Source organism: Carassius auratus, linkage group LG30F, assembly GCF_003368295.1.
Source record: "Carassius auratus strain Wakin linkage group LG30F, ASM336829v1, whole genome shotgun sequence".
NCBI lineage: Eukaryota > Metazoa > Chordata > Actinopteri > Cypriniformes > Cyprinidae > Carassius > Carassius auratus.
Window position 1 is genome coordinate 1,405,014 of NC_039294.1, and position 20,786 is coordinate 1,425,799.

At 36.8% G+C, this 20,786-nt stretch overlaps 2 protein-coding genes across 3 annotated transcripts; one reads left to right on the plus strand and one right to left on the minus strand.

The window, feature by feature from the left end:
* Positions 1–325: 325 nt before the first annotated feature.
* On the minus strand, positions 326–11,932 carry stpg2 (sperm-tail PG-rich repeat containing 2). 2 transcript variants are annotated; one of them, XM_026240527.1, is made up of 13 exons: positions 10,839–11,932; positions 10,059–10,168; positions 9,827–9,976; positions 9,246–9,410; positions 7,606–7,721; positions 6,901–7,012; positions 6,157–6,258; positions 5,763–5,922; positions 4,060–4,223; positions 3,000–3,092; positions 1,603–1,771; positions 1,154–1,269; positions 326–879 (listed from the first exon to the last, which is right to left on the minus strand). In XM_026240527.1, exons 1-13 carry the CDS (start codon positions 10,942–10,944, stop codon positions 745–747), a joined length of 1,698 nt encoding a protein of 565 aa, XP_026096312.1. In that variant the 5' UTR covers positions 10,945–11,932; the 3' UTR covers positions 326–744. The 2 variants fall into 2 exon arrangements, with proteins under 2 accessions (XP_026096312.1, XP_026096311.1); XM_026240526.1 differs by lacking the exons at positions 326–879; positions 1,154–1,269; positions 1,603–1,771 and having other exon boundaries at positions 2,783–3,092; positions 9,225–9,410.
* Positions 11,933–12,044: 112 nt separating this feature from the next.
* On the plus strand, positions 12,045–15,296 carry LOC113067996 (RNA-binding E3 ubiquitin-protein ligase MEX3C-like). The gene is made up of 3 exons (XM_026240528.1): positions 12,045–12,212; positions 12,340–12,854; positions 13,906–15,296. Exons 2-3 carry the CDS (start codon positions 12,368–12,370, stop codon positions 14,985–14,987), a joined length of 1,569 nt encoding a protein of 522 aa, XP_026096313.1. The 5' UTR covers positions 12,045–12,212; positions 12,340–12,367; the 3' UTR covers positions 14,988–15,296.
* The last annotated feature ends 5,490 nt before the right edge of the window (positions 15,297–20,786 follow it).

Here is a 20,786-nt window from a genome sequence, read left to right on the forward strand (position 1 = left end):
ACACTGTTATTGTAAGTTAGTTTTACTTTACTAACATCATTACTAATTGTTTTACACATCAGTAGTAAATAAATAATTGTAGCATTTTGACCAAATAACCTCATGTCTGATTTTCAACAATTGTTCCCAAATCTGCAATTACATTCACACTCAAACAGTATTATTCAGTCACTATTATAGTTTTTATTAATATTTTGAATCAGTGTCCATTGAGTTTTTGTCATTTTTAGTTGTTTGTGCATGTGTATACAGTATATATATATATATATATATATATAGAGAGAGAGAGAGAGAGAGAGAGAGAGAGAGAGAGAGAGAAAGAGAGAGAGAGAGAGAGAGAGAGAGACATACAAATGCTTTTGACATAAAAAAGTCAATTTACATAGAAATAAAGCTAAATCAATACCAGTGAATCTGAGAGCCATATCTCCTGTTATCCATCAGCAGTGAGCAGACTCATATTCCATTAATGAAACATCTAATTAGCATATGTAAATCAAAAAAATATGATGCATGTTTTATTTGGCCATCTTTGGTTTCAGGAGATCAATTGGTCATTCAGAGGGAATATAAAATCAGAGCTCATGCGGCTGCTGTGGTGAATCTGTTTGGAACAGATGTTGGTCTCAATCAAACAGACAGGAGAGCAGGAGAGAGTCGGACAGACCAGTAAAAACCTCAAAGACACCTCAATCACTGAAACTAAACTTAATCTTAATCAGTCTCACTGACCTTTGACCTGAGTTAGGCACTGTTGTGAGCAGAGGGTTTTCTCAAAGACCTGCGTGAAGGTAAAGATCTCGTGCTGGACACCAAAGGATCATGAAGCGTCACGTTGAAGGTGCCTTTCAGAACCGTGTCCATGATGACCGGACTCAACTACAACACACACAGCCAGAGTGTGACACATGATGTAGAGGACATGGATTTAATACATTTAATACATCTTGTTTAATACATATATCTGATTTGATTTTATCACAGTAAAGTGTTTCACCAATGTTATTTATTTCCAAAATAAATAAATATGATTATTGTTATTACTAATATTATATAAAGAATTATATATATATATATATATATACATATATATATACATTAATTATACACGTAAATATACATGTTACATAAATATATGCATTACATACAGTACCTCATATGCTCCGGGTCCAGGGGTCTGGTCTTTAGGGCTTTTAAAGCGATCTTCTTTTGAGATAATCAGTGCAAGTTTTGAGCCTGATTTAACATCTGCATTATAATGAGCTGGACCTGAAAACCACAAATAAACAACAGCTAGTTTAACTCGAATACTTAAACATAACCCATGTCTAAAAATGCTGTTTACATGGAGAAATCGACACGTTTTGTCTGTAAGTCAAGGACTTCCCAGGCATACCACAGCAGTCCCAATCAGACAACTATTAAAATAAAACAAAAATACAACCTTCACATTTCTGCTTTTAATCACTGAATGTTTAGCCCCATAGACTCCCAGTGTAATATCTCTGCTTTGTTTGTTTCAGCAAATCAACAGCAGGCCACATATGCCATGAAGATGAAGTTAGTGTAGGTTCCTTTAATAACTGTCAGAGCTTGGGTCACCTGGGGTTTCAGGGTCGTAGTGGAGGAAGCCGGCGTCTCTGGGGGCAGCAGACAGGAAGCAGCTCTGTCGTTTACGTGCTTTCTCGTTCTGTGGCTCGCTGTAGTGATGGAGGCCGTGTATCCTCTCAAACGATTCGCTCACGTTATATGAGCCTGGCGGAGGTGTATCCTGCCAAGAGAAATCTAATATCTGACCACAGCATCATAAACATCATCTGCACAATGTATTTACAGCAAGTACATATGAGCCAGGAGGCTGTGTGTGTGTGTGTGTGTGTGTGTGTTTGTGCTGTAAGTGCATTACTGCAAACACAATTTTTGCTTGTTCCTACAAAACTAATGACGAGTCAAATTGCTACAGATGCTGTACATAGAAATTAAACTGCACAGAACTAGAAATATTCCAGTTATTTAGACGTGTATGTAACTATAGCACATTTGTATAATTGCATTCGGATCATTTTGGCACGACTGTAATCATGTCAGCAAACGAAAATCAACTAACCTCAAAATACTAAATACAGATGTCAGTCAAGAGTGACAAGTCTAATGAATAAATATGCAAAGACAGTTTTGTGAATTAAGCCACAGTCAAATAACACACACACACACACACACACACACACTCAGAGTTGCATGTCTTGTTTATAGAGCTGTGTAAATAGACGTCTGTAAGCCGGGCAGACAGACAGAGAGAGAGAAACATCTAGATGGGTGAAGCTAACCAAACCTGTCAGGAACAAGACTATTTTTAAGAGCATTCAAATGTTTTGTATTATGAAATCATTGTCATGATTCATGACAGTTAAACAAAATTCAAAATTCCCCTTTGTGTGATGCAAAAACACAAAGTAAATTATATCATATTTATATTTTATGATGAATTGAAATGTAATTCGTTATTTAAAATAAGAATATAATTAATTTTCTTTTTAAAGGATAGCATACATAAAATGCAGTTCAAAGTGCTTCACATGTCAACACAACATAAAAACAAAAGAAAAAATTGAATTAAAAGACATCAATGAAGTTAAAATGTAGGATTAGGATAACAACAACAACAACATTAATAATAATTCTTCTTCTTATTATATTTGTTTTTTATTTGTCCATCACAATAACAATAATGTTAACAATAACTAATAAAATATTTAAAATAATTTATAAATAATCGATTCCAAGGCATTATTGTAATTTATTAATAACTGTCATGAAAATAATGTTGATACAAAACATCATAATCCTAACATTAAGCTTGACAACTCTCAATATCAAAAAGTATCTCAAAAGTATCAATTTGCTCTCCAATTCATGTCTAGGAGAAACTATTGAGCTATTAAAGAGATCTCATCTGTGATTTTTCTTAATGTGATTTTGGAGTGTTGTGTGTGTCTTACTTTTGCGTACAGTGAACCCACAAGTCTGTCTGTGGCAGATTTAAAAGCAGCTGTACTCTTTTTCTTATATAACGCTTCAGTTGTTTTCTCCACCTGCAGCAAACACGAAAGCAAGACCATATACAAGATTACTACAAGTTATTACTGCAGTTAAGTTTAGTTACTCTAAAAAAGTCATTAAAGGGATAGTTCACCCAAAAATTAAAATTGTGTCAAAAATGAGTAATTATGTCTTATTTACTCATCCTCATGTCATTCAAAACCTGTAGGACATTTGTTCATCTTCATTACACAAATTAAGATATTTCTGATGAAATCCGAGAGCTTTCTAGATGGATGCTGGGCGGTTTAAGGTTGGGTAGAACCCAGTTCTGACTCAGTTCAATTGCTGGCTTTCCATAGCTGTACTACCAGCTGTGTTTTCTAACATCTGGCAAACGGTGGTGTCAAAATCCTATTGGGTAAACCAGCAGTGGGCGGAGTCACCAAAACAGACATTCAGTCACAGAACCCACGTTTCAAAGTAGAATAACTGATTAAATCATTGTTTGTTTGTTTTTTCAACTGAGCATTTTACCTAAATAGTTGAAAACATAGTATTTTTATGCTTTAGTACAGTCAAAAAAAAATGTATTATATATATACAGCACTGTTAATTCGGACCGCTTGAAAAAGTAAAAGCACACCTCTCCTGAACAAGCCAACAAGCAATTCAAGTCTGCATTCACGTCTGCTGCATGAATGATTGATACTTCATCTGAAAACCTCACCCTGAGCACCAGCAACAGTAATTTGGAGTGACATTTGCCATTAAGTGCAGCAATTGCGGCATTTTGGCTAAACCTGTGTTACGTTTTGAAAGGATAGGCTCTAGATTGTAGCCTGACATTTAGTGTACGCTGAGAAATATTCAGTTCAAGGGGATTTATAGAAGATTTATTCGATTCATTGGATGAAACTCTCTGAAAAGTCTGAATAAGCTCCCAAGGGCGCAGGCAGATAAGCGCACAATAGACAAAAGACAATGAGTGCACACTTTCTGGGTTGAAGAAGTGCTCACCTTGTACTGAGTCGGCCCCGGGCGGCTCATCTCCTCTTTGCTGGGGAGGAAAAGCCGGCGTGGTGCAATAGAGCCGAAGGCACCCTTCCTCGTGCTCCCCAGACAGGCTTTCTTTAAACTCTCGTAAGCCAGGCCATACTCAAACACATTATAAGCACCGGGACCTAGCAAAGACATGCACGGGTTAGAATATTAGTTACTACTGGAGCTGCACTTTTATTTAAGGTTTTTTAAGGAAGTCTTTTCTCATCAAGGTTGCACTTATTTGCTAAAAATACAATAAAACTTTAATTTTGTAAATATATTTTTACTGTTTAGAGTAATATGTGTAAAATATAATTTATTCCTGTGATGCAAACCTCAAGTATCACATGATCTTCAGAAATCATTCTAATATGCTTATTTACTGCTCAAGAAACATTTCTGATTATTATCAATGTTGAAAACAGTTGTGCTGCTTCATATATTTTTGGAAACTGAGATTTTCTTTAGGATTCTTTGATGAATATAAATCTCTAAAGAAAAAGACAATTTATTTGAAATATAAACATTTTGTTATTTTATAAAAATCTTTACTGTCACGTTAATGTGTTTTTGCTGACTCAAAGAAAATAATTTATGGGTTTAATCAGGTAAAAATAGATTTTTAATTGCAGGTTAACACTTTTTACACTGTTGGTCACTGTGTTTATTGCACTTTGAATGTAACTACTGAAAAATATAAATAAATTTAAACTAAAAAAATACATCAAATTCAGTAGAAAGTAGTTCAATGGAAGGGAACAAAACTATTTTAATGAAATAACATCTTGAGATTGCTTTGTAGAAAAATAATAAGATAGACTAGTATATAGGGAATGTAACAATTCATTACGATTCAATTCACAATTATTTTTTTACAAAATGAAATTTCAGAAAAATTCTAAATTAAATAATTTAATCATGATCCAAACAAAGATTCTGCATACATGCAACATGAGCAGTTTTTCATCTAAATTAGATTGTATAATTTCGAAATGTGAAGCAAAAACAAAATTATTTTGACTTTAGTTTTGTGTAACTATACATAAAAAAAAACATATGCATGAAACAAAAACAGCAGAGGAACGAGAAGCAGATTCACTCTCTGCCAGCAGGTGGTGCTAAAAGCGTTTCCTTGGTTTCTGCTGTAAACACAGCAGCACTGCATTTATGAACTTTAATATGTATTATACAGAGGCAATAGCAAAAGAAAAAATACCATCTAAACTATTCTCAAGACAGTAAGTTCCTCTCAGACACAATAATATAAACTCCTACCCCTTATTGAATCGCGATTTGTTTAGCATCTCAACCAATTTGAATCGATTTTCAACCGACTCGCAGTTAATTGTTACATCCCCACTAGTATACCAAACACTTTTGGAATACTACTTTCAATGTACTATGATTTGTGAGGCACTAATTATAATTTTGTAGACTAGACAGTATGCAATTTAAAATGCATCTTGAGTGTTTTGATTGGTCGCTTTGAAGGTAGCTTGAAATCTGATTGGCTGCTGCTCATGTAAAGCATTTGTGTAGCAGTATCAAATCTAGAGCTAACCTCATGTTTGTCCCTCTGGCTAGCACAGCCCAAATCTGACCTCTCACTGTGTTTCACAGATATTATATATTTTTTCATTCAGAATACTGCACAAAATCACATTCACACAGGTACAAACCTGGCGTAGCTTTCGATCTGTTTTCTGGCAGGAAGCGTACAGCTGTCATGCCGAAAGGATTCTTCTTCACTCCTCTGCCTTTCTTCAGGATCTCCAGAGCACAGCGTGGATCATTGTATGCACCTACAGGGGGTGTCTCATCCTTCACCGGACTGAACCGCTATAGAAAGATATCAGATAAAAGTGACATGAAGAGGCATTCACATTCACAACACATTTTACTTTTGTCATTGCATTTTACCAAAAGATTATTTAAATAACATGCACAGATGAGATCAAAAATGTGTATTAAACAAGTCAATAAGGTCTAATTTGACTTCCAGAGTGTATTCCAGATTGAGCAAATGTTATTAGCAGGTATGCATGTCCAAAAATGAAGATTAAAAATTGTTGCCTGAGCTTGAGACAGGAAGGGTGGACTCAACACAGGAGCGTGTGGGTTACTGGCCGTCTCAAACTGACTCTTAATGTAGTACTGCCCTGGTCCTGGAACACCCTAAAAATACACACAAAGATATTTGTACCCAAAACAGTAAAAGCATCCATGCAGAAACGCATCTAAATTTGAGCTCAGGTCTTGTTGCAATAGTGCCCTCTACAGACAAGACAAAACATCTACATGCAAGCTTGCAAAATAATCCCCTTAAAAATCAAAACTGTTTGTTGAACCTTTGAGTTTTCATATGTGTTTTTGAGAAACATATTTTAAACAATCAGGCTTTTATGGCTCATATAGTATGATATAGTGTGAATATGGATGAAAAACAAACACCTCAGTTTTATTCAGAGTGCAGATTTGGTGCAGACGCTGTTATGTATATTTATGAAACTGATAATAAGTTTGTAATGCAAATAAATGAAAACAGTATAGTAGTAAATGCATGCAAATATCAGAAGGCATTTAATAGATTGTCTACAAACAGGAAAAAGTGTAGGTTTGACGAATTTAAGTTATCATATCAGCGTGTTTCAGTATAGTCATTACTTGTGCATTTAGTGACACAGAATTGACACACTTTATCTGGAGCCAAAGCTTCAGTGGCATCGAATGTCTTTCTAAACAAACATCCAAAACGACTTCCTCTGATAGCTACACATATGTAACAGAGACTAAATCCAAAGGATATGAGGTTTAAACCTTCTTCTCTTCCTGTAGAGCCACCAGCTCGTGGTAGCGAGGGATGACCAGCTCTGTACGGCCTCTCTGATCCCGTCTGAGATTCACATTCTCATAGAGGACAGTGTGATCCCTGATACACACACAAAATCAAGCATTTCATCAAACACACCATACAGTGCTGCAGGGATGACATATTTTTGGTACTTCTGGTTCTATCGTCATAAAGTCAATGGCTTTTTTGAATGGGTTTTTGATTAAATTCTTGAAATAAGGTCAGAGGTTCAACACAAGCTCAAGATTTAAAAAAAAATGTGTGCAGCATAAAATAGATCAGTGAATTTTTAAGAAGCTCAATGGCTAAATGTAGAAGTCATGTGACTGTGGTGTAGTTCATTAATAGCCAACATTTAACTTCTTACTTTTATATTTAGACTTTAAAATCCATAAAGGTTGTGTTCATTTTTGAAGATTATAATGATTATCATGAGATTTTGTTCTGCAGTAATCCAAAAACCAATAGAAAAATCATGAGTCTTGAAATTGAGAGTTTTGTGTACAGTGTTTGTCAGACGGTCAGAGAACAGACTGCGGTTGGTCCGTCTGTCAAATTTATTCTGAAGCATCTGCACATGGAAAACCAAGTCCAGATGCTTCAGAATAAATTTTGCAAGACAATGCAAATGCTGTGTTGCAGCTAAGAAAGTCTGCATCCATCAAACTCACTCTTGTAGATCATAATGTCCTGGTCCAGGTCCGTCTTCACCCGTTACCTGATCTCTCCGGCCCGACATCTTCCCAAAATGCACACCTTTATACTTCTGAGAGGACGGCAGATCCTCCTACAAAATGCCAAAAAACAAAGATATTTTTCAATATATATTTTGTAATTTAAATTCTTTAACCTTGAACGTTTGTTCCTGAGCTCACTCTCATCAGATAATAATACAGACTTCTGTTTTGAAGGGAAACTATTACAGCGCATCATCTAACATTCAAAGTCCACAAAGACCATTTCCTGCATTAAAGCTTAACTGCAAATAAAACCCCTCATAATTCAGAAAATATCATAATTAGATGATCGAAACTCTCAATACATTAAAAAAGAATACTTCAGCATGTCTGCTAAATAAATATATTAAATATATAAAATGTTATTTGAATGAGACACCAACTCAAAAAATAATATTAACACATTATCACTATTAATAAAAAATTGCTCATATAACTATTTTACCAACATAACACTATGTTTTTATTCTTTATACAAACACACACTTTTTTTCTTACACTTTATTTTTTTACTTTGCAAGATTTTATAAGTAAAAATGGATTTTCTAGTATATTTCACAGCCTGATTTCACTTGGAACTTTGTTAAATTTTAAAAATTACTTTTGAATTTTTTTGTAATTTTAAAAAGTTCATGAATTTTGGGGTATTGTCAGATTTCATAACTAAATAAAAAGACTTTAAAAAAAAAGGCTAACCATTTTTACAGTATATTTCATAACCCGAATATTTTTAGAAATTATATATGAAATATGAATAATATTTTACCTAAAGCCAAAGCTGATTTATACTGACAGAATGGATTTATAAATATTCATTATACAGTTTATTTGTATTGTACTATTTATTTATTTATTATACAATTTATTTAGATTTATTATGCAATATTAAGTATTAGCTGTAACAGATGGTTATTTGTCCTAATAAATCGTAAATCGCTTTGGCCAAATTTTCAATGCCAGTGCATTCATAATGAAACCTAGATGAAAAGGGTTAATAAACCTTGATGAACCTGATTGAGCTTCATGTTTTATGCACACTATGGCTCACTATAGGTTTTGGTCAATAAGTGGTCTTCAGTGAAACTAAATAAAGTGTCGAAAAATGTGCAAAAAAAGTGTTGGAATGGGTGGAATGTGTGTAATCAACAAGCAAAACCTGAGACGAGAGAGAGAAACAGAGACGCAGCATGATGGATGGCCCTGCGCTTTGATAAAGAGTTCTTCCCCCTCTAGAGGAAGTTGGCAGCTCAGTGGCAAATGAAAGATGATTTGATTAAAGCTGAATCCAGCATCTGCTGCATTATTGTAAGTGAATACTGAAATATAACATAAAGAATAATTACCCAGGGTTTTTCGGTCCTGACAGTAAAATGGATGAGTGCTGCACTTTGTGACTTTTTAAAATAATGCAGCGATCATTAGTAATGGAAATAGGCCCAGCACTAATGATGCAGAGCGGAGGGGCATTAGACGCTCTTCTGTTAATGCACACACACATCTGACCTCACACACACTCAAAGCACACCATTAGACGTGCACATCCGTTTACACACACTGCTCGTAATCTGTCTGACCGGTATGGGACTGTAGAAGGCCGGGCCGAGGGTCTGGTCTCTGCTGGGGGGTTTGTGCCGGTGCAGGACACCTTGAGCATCCTCTTCATATCCGAACGCCTGTCCAGGAGACGGGATGGAGGGGGCATCAGGATTCGGCAGCAACCTCGCCGCTTTAGAGACGGCCTGCAGACATTGTAATGACATATAATATCAGACCATTATCAGAGAGACATTAATTACAGCTGCAAGGAAAAAAGTATCCAAATCCAAGAGAGATGCATTCGTTGTGAATAAAATACTTCTCTAAATATTTGGTGGGAAATGTGATTAATTGGTGTGAAAATGTCAAACGCACTTTTATACAAAATAAAAATATATATATATATATATATAAATAATAATATATATATATATAATTATATAATTTGTTATAAAATATACTTTATTCAAATGTATTATATATAATATTAAATATTATTATTATATTTAATAATATTTGCTTTATTGTTACATTTTTAACAGCACTTGAATAAATAAATCTTTATATCTCATCATAATAAAAAAATGAGTCCATTTGATAACCCAGACTAATGCCTCACCTTTGGGCTCTTCTCTGGACCGGTCTGTCTTCTCTCTGCAGGTGAAACATCATTTGTAACATTGTATTCTCCCGGTCCCGGCACATCTGACACCACGTCACCAAAGCGCTTGGAGCGATTCTGGAGACTCTTTCCTCCCAAAATATGATTCTGCAAGATTCTAGTTATAAGTTTGCAGTAATGACTGATATCAGTTGTTTGCGAGGAGATGCTATGAAAAAGTTGAAAATACCCTGGTAATGTCACTGTTGTACTGTCCCGGTCCAGGAGAGAGGAGAGCACTGCCTGACCCCAGGAACCCAGACTCTCTACTGGACAGCGAGAGGAAGGGTGCATACGAATCTGCAGAAACAGAGAGAAATAATACATACATGCATAATTCGTAACTATAATAATTAAAAAAAGATATAAAATATATTGTATACAATACAAATAATAATAATAATTAAAATTAATTAATAAAATATATAAAAATATATATTATCCTATATGTAGTATATAGTATACTATACAAATGCAGTGGCTTGTAGATGATCACAGGTGCCCTAACAAATAATAACCAAAAAAGTTTGCATGCACAATCAATCTAAGAAGGCTGCAGAGAACCGGTGAGCGTGATTTCACCAAGTACAACATGTTCCTGAATCAACATCCATGTTCATCCTGGAACATCATTCCAATCAACCAATCAGAATTAAGGAATAACTTTTCAGGAAATGTCAGTTTTAGGCTTACAATCAGGATTCTGTGGTTCTACACTCTTGTTAATTAGCTATCATTTCCCTCTGATTTAAGGAATAAATTATGGGTAGGGTTTGGTTTAGGGGTAGGGATTGGGTTAAGTATGTATTTCTTGACAGTAATGTTGATCCAGGATCATCAAAAGATGTTGATCCAGGAACATGTCTTACTTGGCAAAATCACGGCGACCGCAGAGAACCACTGAAGAACTTCTAAATACTTCTTAAAGAGGTTTTAAAATTGACCAGTTCCTGCCAAAAATGAAACTCACCTCTTTTACTGCTCAGGGACCTGCTAATATTATACGATCCTGGTCCAATTTCAGACGTGGTGCCTCTTGATGTCAAATGTGTGAACCTGGGAGCCCGATCATACATGCTGATGAATTATTTATATTTTACAACGATTAAACGTGTGTAATTAATGAATGTAACACCGTGAGAGCAGTGAAGCGTCTCGGTCACTGGAGCGCGTCGCCGCGTTGCCTGGACTTCGGTGTTCATGAATATTAATTAGGTCAATGGAGACGTTCGTACACTTCCTGAAGCCGCCAGTCACTTACCTGCTTAATATTCATGAGTTAATTCGTTGCCTGGACACTGACATATGGTCATGGTTAGAAAAACACTAAACTAGAGAAACGTGTTCATTTTCTGCATTCAAACCTCAATAAATAAACAAATGAACATTTATTCGTTTTTTAAACACTGTTAAACACTAATATTATATATATATTAGTAATAATAATAATAATAATTAAGTAACGATAACGATAAAAATGACGACTGTTAATAAAACTTACATAACCACAGCATAAACAAACTAAAAAAATAGTCCCCAACTTTTAAACAACTGTTAAACAACTTATTTATTCACTTTAGCACTTTAAATGTATACATTTAGGCCTTTATTACTTGCTGGTTTATACAAATTATTAATATAACTTTATATTATTAAAATATATTTTATAAATATATATTCATCAAATATATTTTTTTAACTTTATAACTAATATAAGTTATATCTATAAATAATATTAATAATTATAAATATAACATATTAGTACAAACAAATGAGAACAAAAACACAAACAAGACCTATAACAAAACGAATAGGCTAATATTAGCACCGCCACAGAAACAGCCTAAAGCAGAAGTTTGGAAATCATATAATTTTATAATTTAAAAAAGTGCAATTAATTTAAGTGTTTTACAGCCAAAATACATTTCAGTTTAAAGTTTTGGCTGCTTACGAAAAGCACGAAATGTATAAATAAACAAACTAATGTTATGAGCGTCACAATCTTGAATTTCAACGAAAATTTTCAAACAGAAAAACATGCTCAAAGCAGAACTGAAATACCAAAACAAGTGAAACTACAGTAAATAATATTAATTACATTTTTTTATTTATTTATTTTAAAATATTAAAAGTGTCAATTAATTTATGATTATAGTTCCTACTATGACCCAAATAATGTAATGTTATGTTTGCTAAAACGAGAACTACACTGTTCATCCGCAACGGTGTGTGGCGCTGCGGTGGCAGGTCGCTGTTCACGAACCTGCGCGACGATCCCCGAAGAACCGTAAACAAAGAGATCTAGCAGAGCAGGGTCACGGAACCACGGCTAAAAACATCAACTGTAAGTTCAAATTCACTAAACACACTTTACGAATCGTTTAATCTAATCATATACACTTTAATACAGTAACGAGAGCGCGGAGAACTCATTGTCATGGCACTTTTGTTTGTTTATGTGTGTCCCGCAGTGAAAGCAGGACACGTTGTTGGTCGAGCATGCCCAGTAACACAGCTCAATTCCTGGAGTCCGACGATACTGAACCGGATCTCTCGGTACCGGTACAGATCTTGAGCCGGATGAGCCTCCGGGATGAAGAGAGTCCATCAGAACTACGTGATACTTCTCATCTGGGTGTCCTGGGCGCGGTTTTGGACCTCCAGCCCTTGTCCCAAACTGGATCAGAGGAGGACAACACCACCAACACTAACAACAACAACAACATCATCATCAGGCATGATACTGATCTGGACCATCTGAGGGCTGAGCTCACAGCCCTGGAGGCCCCGGGGTCCGATGGGCTCTTCCTGGATGGGACGGGCGAGTCCCAGGGTTACCCGGTTCAGGGGAGCGTGATGGCGATGATGATGATGATGCAGGAGGGTGAGAGGTGTGCGCTCAATACCAGGAGAAAGAGCGTGAACACAACAGAGTGTGTGATGGTGCCCACATCTGAGCATGTGGCGGAGATAGTTGGTCGGCAGGGTGGGTTTGATTGACTGTTAATGTGTCATGTCTGATATTGAAATCGTGACTCATCTTGTCTCACTTTTCAACAGTGTTCAACAATAATGAGGCCAGCTGGATTAGTGATTCATATTTGTACTCGCCCTGCTGATATTCTCACAGACCTCGCCTCGTGAAAAAAAAAATTACATATATATTAACAAAATAATTTAATTAAATATGATTAACAAAATTATTGATAAAGAAACCTGAATTAACTTTGAACCAGGGTTATTATTGTTCACTCAAACAGAAACTAAAACAATAGAAAAAAAGTAAATTTCAGTACTTAAGCAAAAATAAATGTGAAATTAAACTGAAAAAAAGTCAAAAACACGTATTTCATTTTTCAACATTTCTCATTTTATTTTAGTGTGACTAAAATGACTTACTAGATATAATAAAATAACAAACTGAAATAAAAATTCATAAATTAGACAATAAAATAGACATAAATAAAACAAAAACGGCCCAAAACCCCCTCAAAACAATTAGTGAAACCTTAACTAAAATTAAAATAAAATGCTAAATATAAATAAAAACTAACTCAAAATATATGCTTTAGTTAAAAAAAAAAAGTTAAACAAAAGACAAAACCTTTTTTATTTTTAATATTAGTAATAAGCCTGATTATTAGTCGTAGTTATTTGTTAATTGTGTGGGCCAATTTCTCAATATCAGCACATTCATAATGAAACTGGTGATGAAAAAGGATTTAATAATATATGCTTGCACTGACCTCATTGAACTGCATGTGTCATGTTCACTATAGATTACAGCTGCCCCACTTATCTGTAATGACGTGATGTTTCTTCACTGCACTGGTTGAAAACAAGTTGTGTTTTACTAACACACTGACAACACGTTACCATATCAAGTCTGTTAGTATTGACCAATCAGCATCCAGGACTGCAGTCATTACTCCTGTGAAGAGCTCACTTGTCTATGCTTGTGATTGATTGATTGATGGATAGATGTCTTCTTAAGCTAGCAAAGTGCTGACTTGTCTTTGTATTTCTATTTTCCTCAGGTTGCAAAATCAAAGCTCTGAGAGCAAAGACCAACACTTACATTAAAACCCCTGTGAGAGGAGATGAGCCCATGTTTGTAGTGACCGGCCGGAAGGAGGATGTCATCACGGCCAAGCGTGAGATTCTGTCGGCGGCTGAGCATTTTTCCCTCATCCGGGCATCTCGGAACAAAGTGGCACCGACGAACAGCATTCCTTGCCATCCGGGACAGACCAGCATCCAGGTTCGGGTGCCGTATCGGATGGTAGGGCTCGTGGTGGGGCCGAAAGGAGCGACTATCAAGAGGATCCAGCAGCAAACCCACACCTACATCGTCACACCAAGCCGCGACAAAGAACCTGTGTTTGAGGTGACCGGGATGCCCGAGAACGTAGACCGAGCTCGGGAGGAGATCGAGGCTCATATTGCGATGCGCACCGTGGGAAGTGTGGACACCACTGTGGACGATGATGATTTCCACTACAACGGCACTGATGTCGGTTTCGAGTCGGGTGGTAACGGAGCCTGGGTCTTCTCCGGTGGCGTTTCAAACTTCCGCACCAATGCTGCAGGCTATCGCAACGACAGCTCCAGCTCGCTCGGAAGCAACTCTAGCGAGTCCCACTACAGCAGGAAAGGCAGCGCAGTGGCGGATCTCAGTCCTGGCAGCAGCGGAGGCACATTCTGGTTTGGCGATTCCCAGTCGCCTTTGGGAAGCGAAGATCCTGCGGGTTACGACGGGCTAACGATGACGGCGCCGTTGGCCAATCAGACATTGTGGAGTGCTCTCGAGCGGGGAGGAGTGAGTTTGCCCACTACACAGAGGTTCTCTCCATCGCGTCTGTCTCCGTCTCCTCCGGAGGATTATCCTCTGATTCGGATGGTGCAGGAGAATTCCCAGAGCCTCCCGGCCTTCGGCTCCGCGTTTTCACCATCTAGCGACAGCACAGGCTCCAGCTCTCCGCCGGACGTGCGCACTATCCCCAAACACAGCCAAGTTCCTGCATGTGTACACTGCGGAGACAACGTGGCGGCGCTTGTCCTGGGCGGGCAAAACCTTGTTTGTTTGGAGTGTTCCAACTCCATCCTGCAAAATGCATAGAGAGAAGAAAAAATCGGGATGGGGTTGGAGATGGGTTTATTTTTTACATTGAAATACTTCTTCCTTATTACGTTGAAATAACTGGGACATGCAGGTTTTCGATTAATAACCACAGTTGAGTTCATCTCAAAGGTTTGCGTTTAGCCGTCGCGTCGTTCTTTGCGGTGATCAGCGCTGGGGTTTAGCAGTGCTAAACTGCCATCACTTTTTGTTGTTTTGTTTTCAAAGTATCGACTTGTTTGTTTACATTTCCATGTGCCTGATTCCACGACGGTGGTGCTGTGGATTGGCGATGTTGCTGCGAAAGCATCTGTGGCCTTTGGTTTCTGTTTCACAACACTAGAGTCGAGCAGTACGAGATCATAAAGAGCCGTCCTGAACTCCACCTCAGGACCTCTTTGAGCATCTCCAGACGCAATACAAAATCAAAGGGCATTGCATGTCCTCATTATAAAAATACTTCACCCTTAAATAAAAATTTGCAGAAAATGTACTTACCCTGAGGCCGTCCAAGATGGATGAGTTTGTTCCTTCATCAGAACAGATTTGGAGAGATTTAGCATTACATCACTGGATAGCGGACTCTTGTTTTAGATGTTTTGAAGTTAAAACGTCTTGTCGATGCAACTCTTCACTTCACCAGATGTTAACTGATGGACTGGAGTGGTGTGGATTATTGTGATGTTTTTATCAGATGTTTGGACTCTCATTCTGACGGCACCCATTCACTGCAGAAGATCCACAGGTGAGCAAGTGATGCAATGCTAAATTTCTCCAAATCTGTTCTGATGAAGAAACCTAACTCCTCTACATCTTGGATGGCCTGAAGGTGACAACATTTTCTGCTAATTGTCAATTTCAGGTGAAGTATTTTGTGAGCAAATTGAATTTGCGTGAATGAATTGCTCAGGAATCAGTTCATGCATAAATTGCTGTTAAACTGTCAAATAACATGCAGGTAGTTTTTAGATCAACTTTAACTTTGCTTGTGTTTCAAACCAATTTCACATTCAGTTAAATGATGCCATCCACATAGTTGTATGCAAAAGCTGGATGGAAGAAGTGCTGTCAAATGATTAGTCATGATTAAATGTGTAATTAATTATTTCATGCACGAGGCCCTTTTTCGTAGCTTGCATTACAGTATGTGTTTATGACTCCTCTCTTTGCCTTAAATGAATGGGTCCTGCCAGGACATGGCACGGTGTCGTACCGAGAGGAGTGAGTCATTTAAGACCTGAGAGGATTGATTTTGTGGAAGATAATGTGGTATAAACCTCTCGAAGTGTAGGTTGACACGACTACTTGCCCGTTTATTTTGCGCAAACACCACTAAACTCAGAGAAACTAAGGCATCAGAGATCCATAACCTTTCAAGATTCACCTTGAAAGTTTTTCTTTTTGCAATTTTGTAGTATTTCTGTAGTTTATATTTCATATTCAAATACAAACATAATATAAGTTTTAAGATATATATTAAGGCTAAATGGCGAGCAGTCGGCTGCCGTAAGTATTAGCTTGTAGAGTATTGATGTTAGGTACTATAGAGCAGGAAAGAGCACACCTGCATGATTTACTATCTAATGATTCCTAAACTGCAACAAAACAGCCAAGGATATATATATACATGCTGCATTAGGTCTGCATACTACCACATTATGAACAAAATAAAAGTCCTACTTTAGACATGACTTGGTATTTTATGTTTATCAGAGGGATTTTTTACCATCACACTGCAACAATGTTTCTGTAGTTGATCATTTTACTGTTCTTTTAATATGTATATACATTTATGCAGGGACATGAAGGCATATAAGTTGTATTCTTAAAGTTTAAAATATATTTTATGATAAATGGCCTTACTGTCCTGTGGCCAAAGCACTGAGATTATATATTTGCTGTAAAAAAAAGAATCAAGATTTTTATTTTTCTGATATTAAAAGTTCCTTAATAAATTGTTTCATTTAAAACAAATGTGTTCTGTGTGATTTGAGTTTTATCTTCATCTAGGCCCCATCTGTATATTTCCATATCTATGAATAAAATCTCTTATGAAATTCATGAAAAGCACGAAGTTTGGTAGTATAGTTCTCCTTTATGAAAACTGCAGTGGTAACCACACTTTCAGCAATAAACCGCAGTCATAAATTATATTGATTTCATTGCAGTTGAAGCTGTTGCATTTTGGTAGAAACTTTTTGTACCATGGTAAATACTCAGCCTCAAGGTAATCCTAACAGCCTCTGATTTTAACACAAAAACACAATGCAATTTTATATAATGAAAAAAAGTTTGTCAAGTTTAATGGTGTCAGAAAAACAGGTATTCTCATAATAGTATGTTTCAGTCAGTCTTCTGTTGATCAGATCAAGTTATTATGTTGATGAGCACGAACAGAAAAGTAGTAATAAGTGAAGAAACACACCAGAAAATCTTCATCAGCCTGCACAACCTGCTCAACAAGTCCCTCATTCACACACACACACACACACACACACACCATCGCTCCCTTTGGTTGACACACAAGCTGTGTTCAGAATGAAATACTACTGTAGTGTACTACACAGTACATAATGCATACTGGTTTTTAAATATGTGAAATAGTCTGTAGTACACAATGCTAAACACTACTTGTGCCAAGTTGCGTGTTTAATTCAAGTGGCATCCAGTTATTATCAGTGGAAATGAGGGCACTTTTTTGTATTTGTAATCAATTTTTTTGTAATATCTTCAACTTTTGGCACTCTGATCAAATACTGAATCAAGAATAGCTCACATTTCTTTAGTACCGTATGTTTATTACTTTAGTTTAGTCACACTGAAAATCCATCAAATTGATCATTATGCATGCAATATACTGCAGTGCACGCTGCAAAAATAGTAGTTTGACCAGCTCTTTATCACAGGTTGCTCGATCTCCATGACAACATGAACATGCATCACAAAAAAAAAAAAAAAAAAATTACAATTAAATAATAAATAAATTCACACACACACACACACACACACACACATATATATATATATGTATATATATATATATATATATATATATATATATATATATATATATATATATATACACATACATAAAAAAGAAGCAAAATAAAATAAAAAAATTAACACACACAAAGGAATATATTCTGGCCACATACTCATTGCAGTGATCAAGCATAAAAGACAAAGCGACTTAAGACTGGTTTGGTTCTCCAGGGTCACATATGTTCATAAAATATCATTTCTGATTAATGTAAATATTTAGCTTGTTTTGTGATGGTTTCTGTTATGAGTCTTATGTAGACTGTATATATTTGATCAAAAATACAGAAAGAAATCAGTAATATCCTGAAATATTTTTTACAAGTTCAGTTAGAGTTTTTTTAAACATTGAAAATACATTTTGGTCCAAAAATAACAAAAACTACGACTTTATTCAGCATTGTCTTCTCTTCCGTGTCTGTTCAGAGAGTTCAAAACAAAGCAGTTTGTCATATCCGGTGTCCTGACATTTTATCCTACCTTGTCAGATTTTCCTACCCGGGTTTACTGCGCACGTGCACATCAATATCGCGTCCTTTGTCTCATGCTAAACAACGATATTTAATGTATCTGCATTACTGTAAGGGTAGGTTTAGGGTTGGGGTAGGTGTAGACTTTAATAAAAACGCAATCTAATTGGTAGAAAATAATATTTATTGTTGGTTTTCTGTAGCTGTATCCCTTCTAGCTACAACCGTGCATATAACACATAATTACTGTATTTGCAGTACTGTAAGGGTATGATTAGGGTTGTGGAAGGTGTAGACGTTAATAAACCATAACTTTACAGTAGCATTTTTCGTTGTGGAATTGTACTACCCACTGTTTTAGTGGGAGGTAGGAAAATCTGACAGCGTAGGACAAATCGACAGAACACCGGTTCGCGACCGAATTATTCGATGTAACCGGATCTTTTTGAAACAGTTCACCAAATCGAACTGAATCGTTAAAAACGGTTTGTGTCTCCAATAATCATTAATCCACAAATGACTTAAAGCTGCAGTAGGTAACTTTTGTAAAAATATATTTTTTACATATTTGTTAAACCTGTCATTATGTCCTGACAGTAGAGAGAAGTAGTTCCGGCTACGATGTTCTTCCGCAAGAAGTTCTGTTTATTAACCGCTAGAGCGTCAAAAGTTCCCTAAAAGTTCCCTAAAAGTCCGGTAGGGAACTTTTGACGCTCTAGCGGTTAATAAACAGAACTGCTTGTGTCTTGCGGAAGAACATCGTAGCCGGAACTACTTCTCTCTGTTTATGTCTATGAAGAATCACAAAGGTACTGGGTTACTCTGCCGCGGTACCCCCGAAGCAATCTAAAATAGTCCGAATATAAACAATTATTATAGGTGCACCCTAGTGATTCAGGACAAGCTAAAAACACGGTTTGGAAAATGGATCCATGGTGTACTCGCTTATTATATACATTTTTCGACATTTTGAACACAAACAAAGTTACGGACCGCTGTTCTGATTGGTTGTTTTTTACCGGGAGCGGTCCTGCAAATGGCAATAGGACCACTGGGAGGAGCCAGAGGAGCTTGATTTTTTCACAGATTATCTGTCTCATATTCTACTGTCAGGACATAATGACAGGTTTAACAAATATGTAAAAAATATATTTTTACAAAAGTTACCTACTGCAGCTTTATATGGCTGACGCTCCCTCTGAGTCAAAACAAACCAATATCCCGGAGTAATTCATTTACTCAAACAGTACACTGACTGAACTGCTGTGAAGAGAGAACTGAAGATGAACATTGAGGCGAGCCAGACAACGAACAAAAGATTGACTCGTTCTCGAGTCAAGAACAGGCGGCAAGGAAGTCGACCGGAAGTTGAAGTCGGCCGGGTGCCGCCATCTTGTAGCAGAACTTCACTTGCGTTAGCATCCCATTGACCTCCCATTCATTTTGGCGTCACTTTGACAGCAAATAAATTTACATCTGAGGCGTTTAAAGACTCCGTTTGTCCATTATTTATTTCTAAAGATACACGACAATGTATAAAGGGCTCCATTACCTTCTATGTTACATTATGGCCCCGTAGAAACAGTTTTTGTAAAAATAGGCTAACGATTGCATCATAACCACGCGACTCTCTGTCGCATTACCGTACAGACAGGAGGAGAAGCTCGCAGGCAATTAACTTAATATGGCATACTGGCGTTACATTTTAAAATACTATACAAAATAATTCATCAGAATACTTACTCCTGCTCACTCACGCCAAAGAACTCCCTGCTCAAGCTCGCCGTCTCTGCAAGATTAACGATGGCAGTTTGCACGCACAGCCACTTAGAAGATTTACATCTGGCAGACAGGTTGCTGACGTCATCAAGCTTAGTTTGAGTCTGCGCGTCAGAAACGGAAGTGCTAAAAAAACGCTAAAAATGGGCTTCACTTGTCTCAATTGAGTTCCAATGGGGTCGCTGTGTCCATTTCTTTTACTGTCTATGGTCAAGAACCATTTCTGTCAGATTCGAGAACCGAGGAGCTGATGATACTGCGCATATGTGATTCATGTGATTCAAACCGACCTTTTACTGTATATGAAACCGACACACAGAGCGTCTGAACCGAACTGATTCTTTTGGTGATTGATTCTGAACTGATTCTGTGCTAATGTTATGAGCGCGGGTAAACCGAGGCTTGAATCAAGGGCAATCATTGCCAATGACGTCATTACGGAGGTCTTACGGGTTTGGAACGACATGAGGGTGAGTCATTAATGACATAATTTTCTTTTTTCGGTGAACTA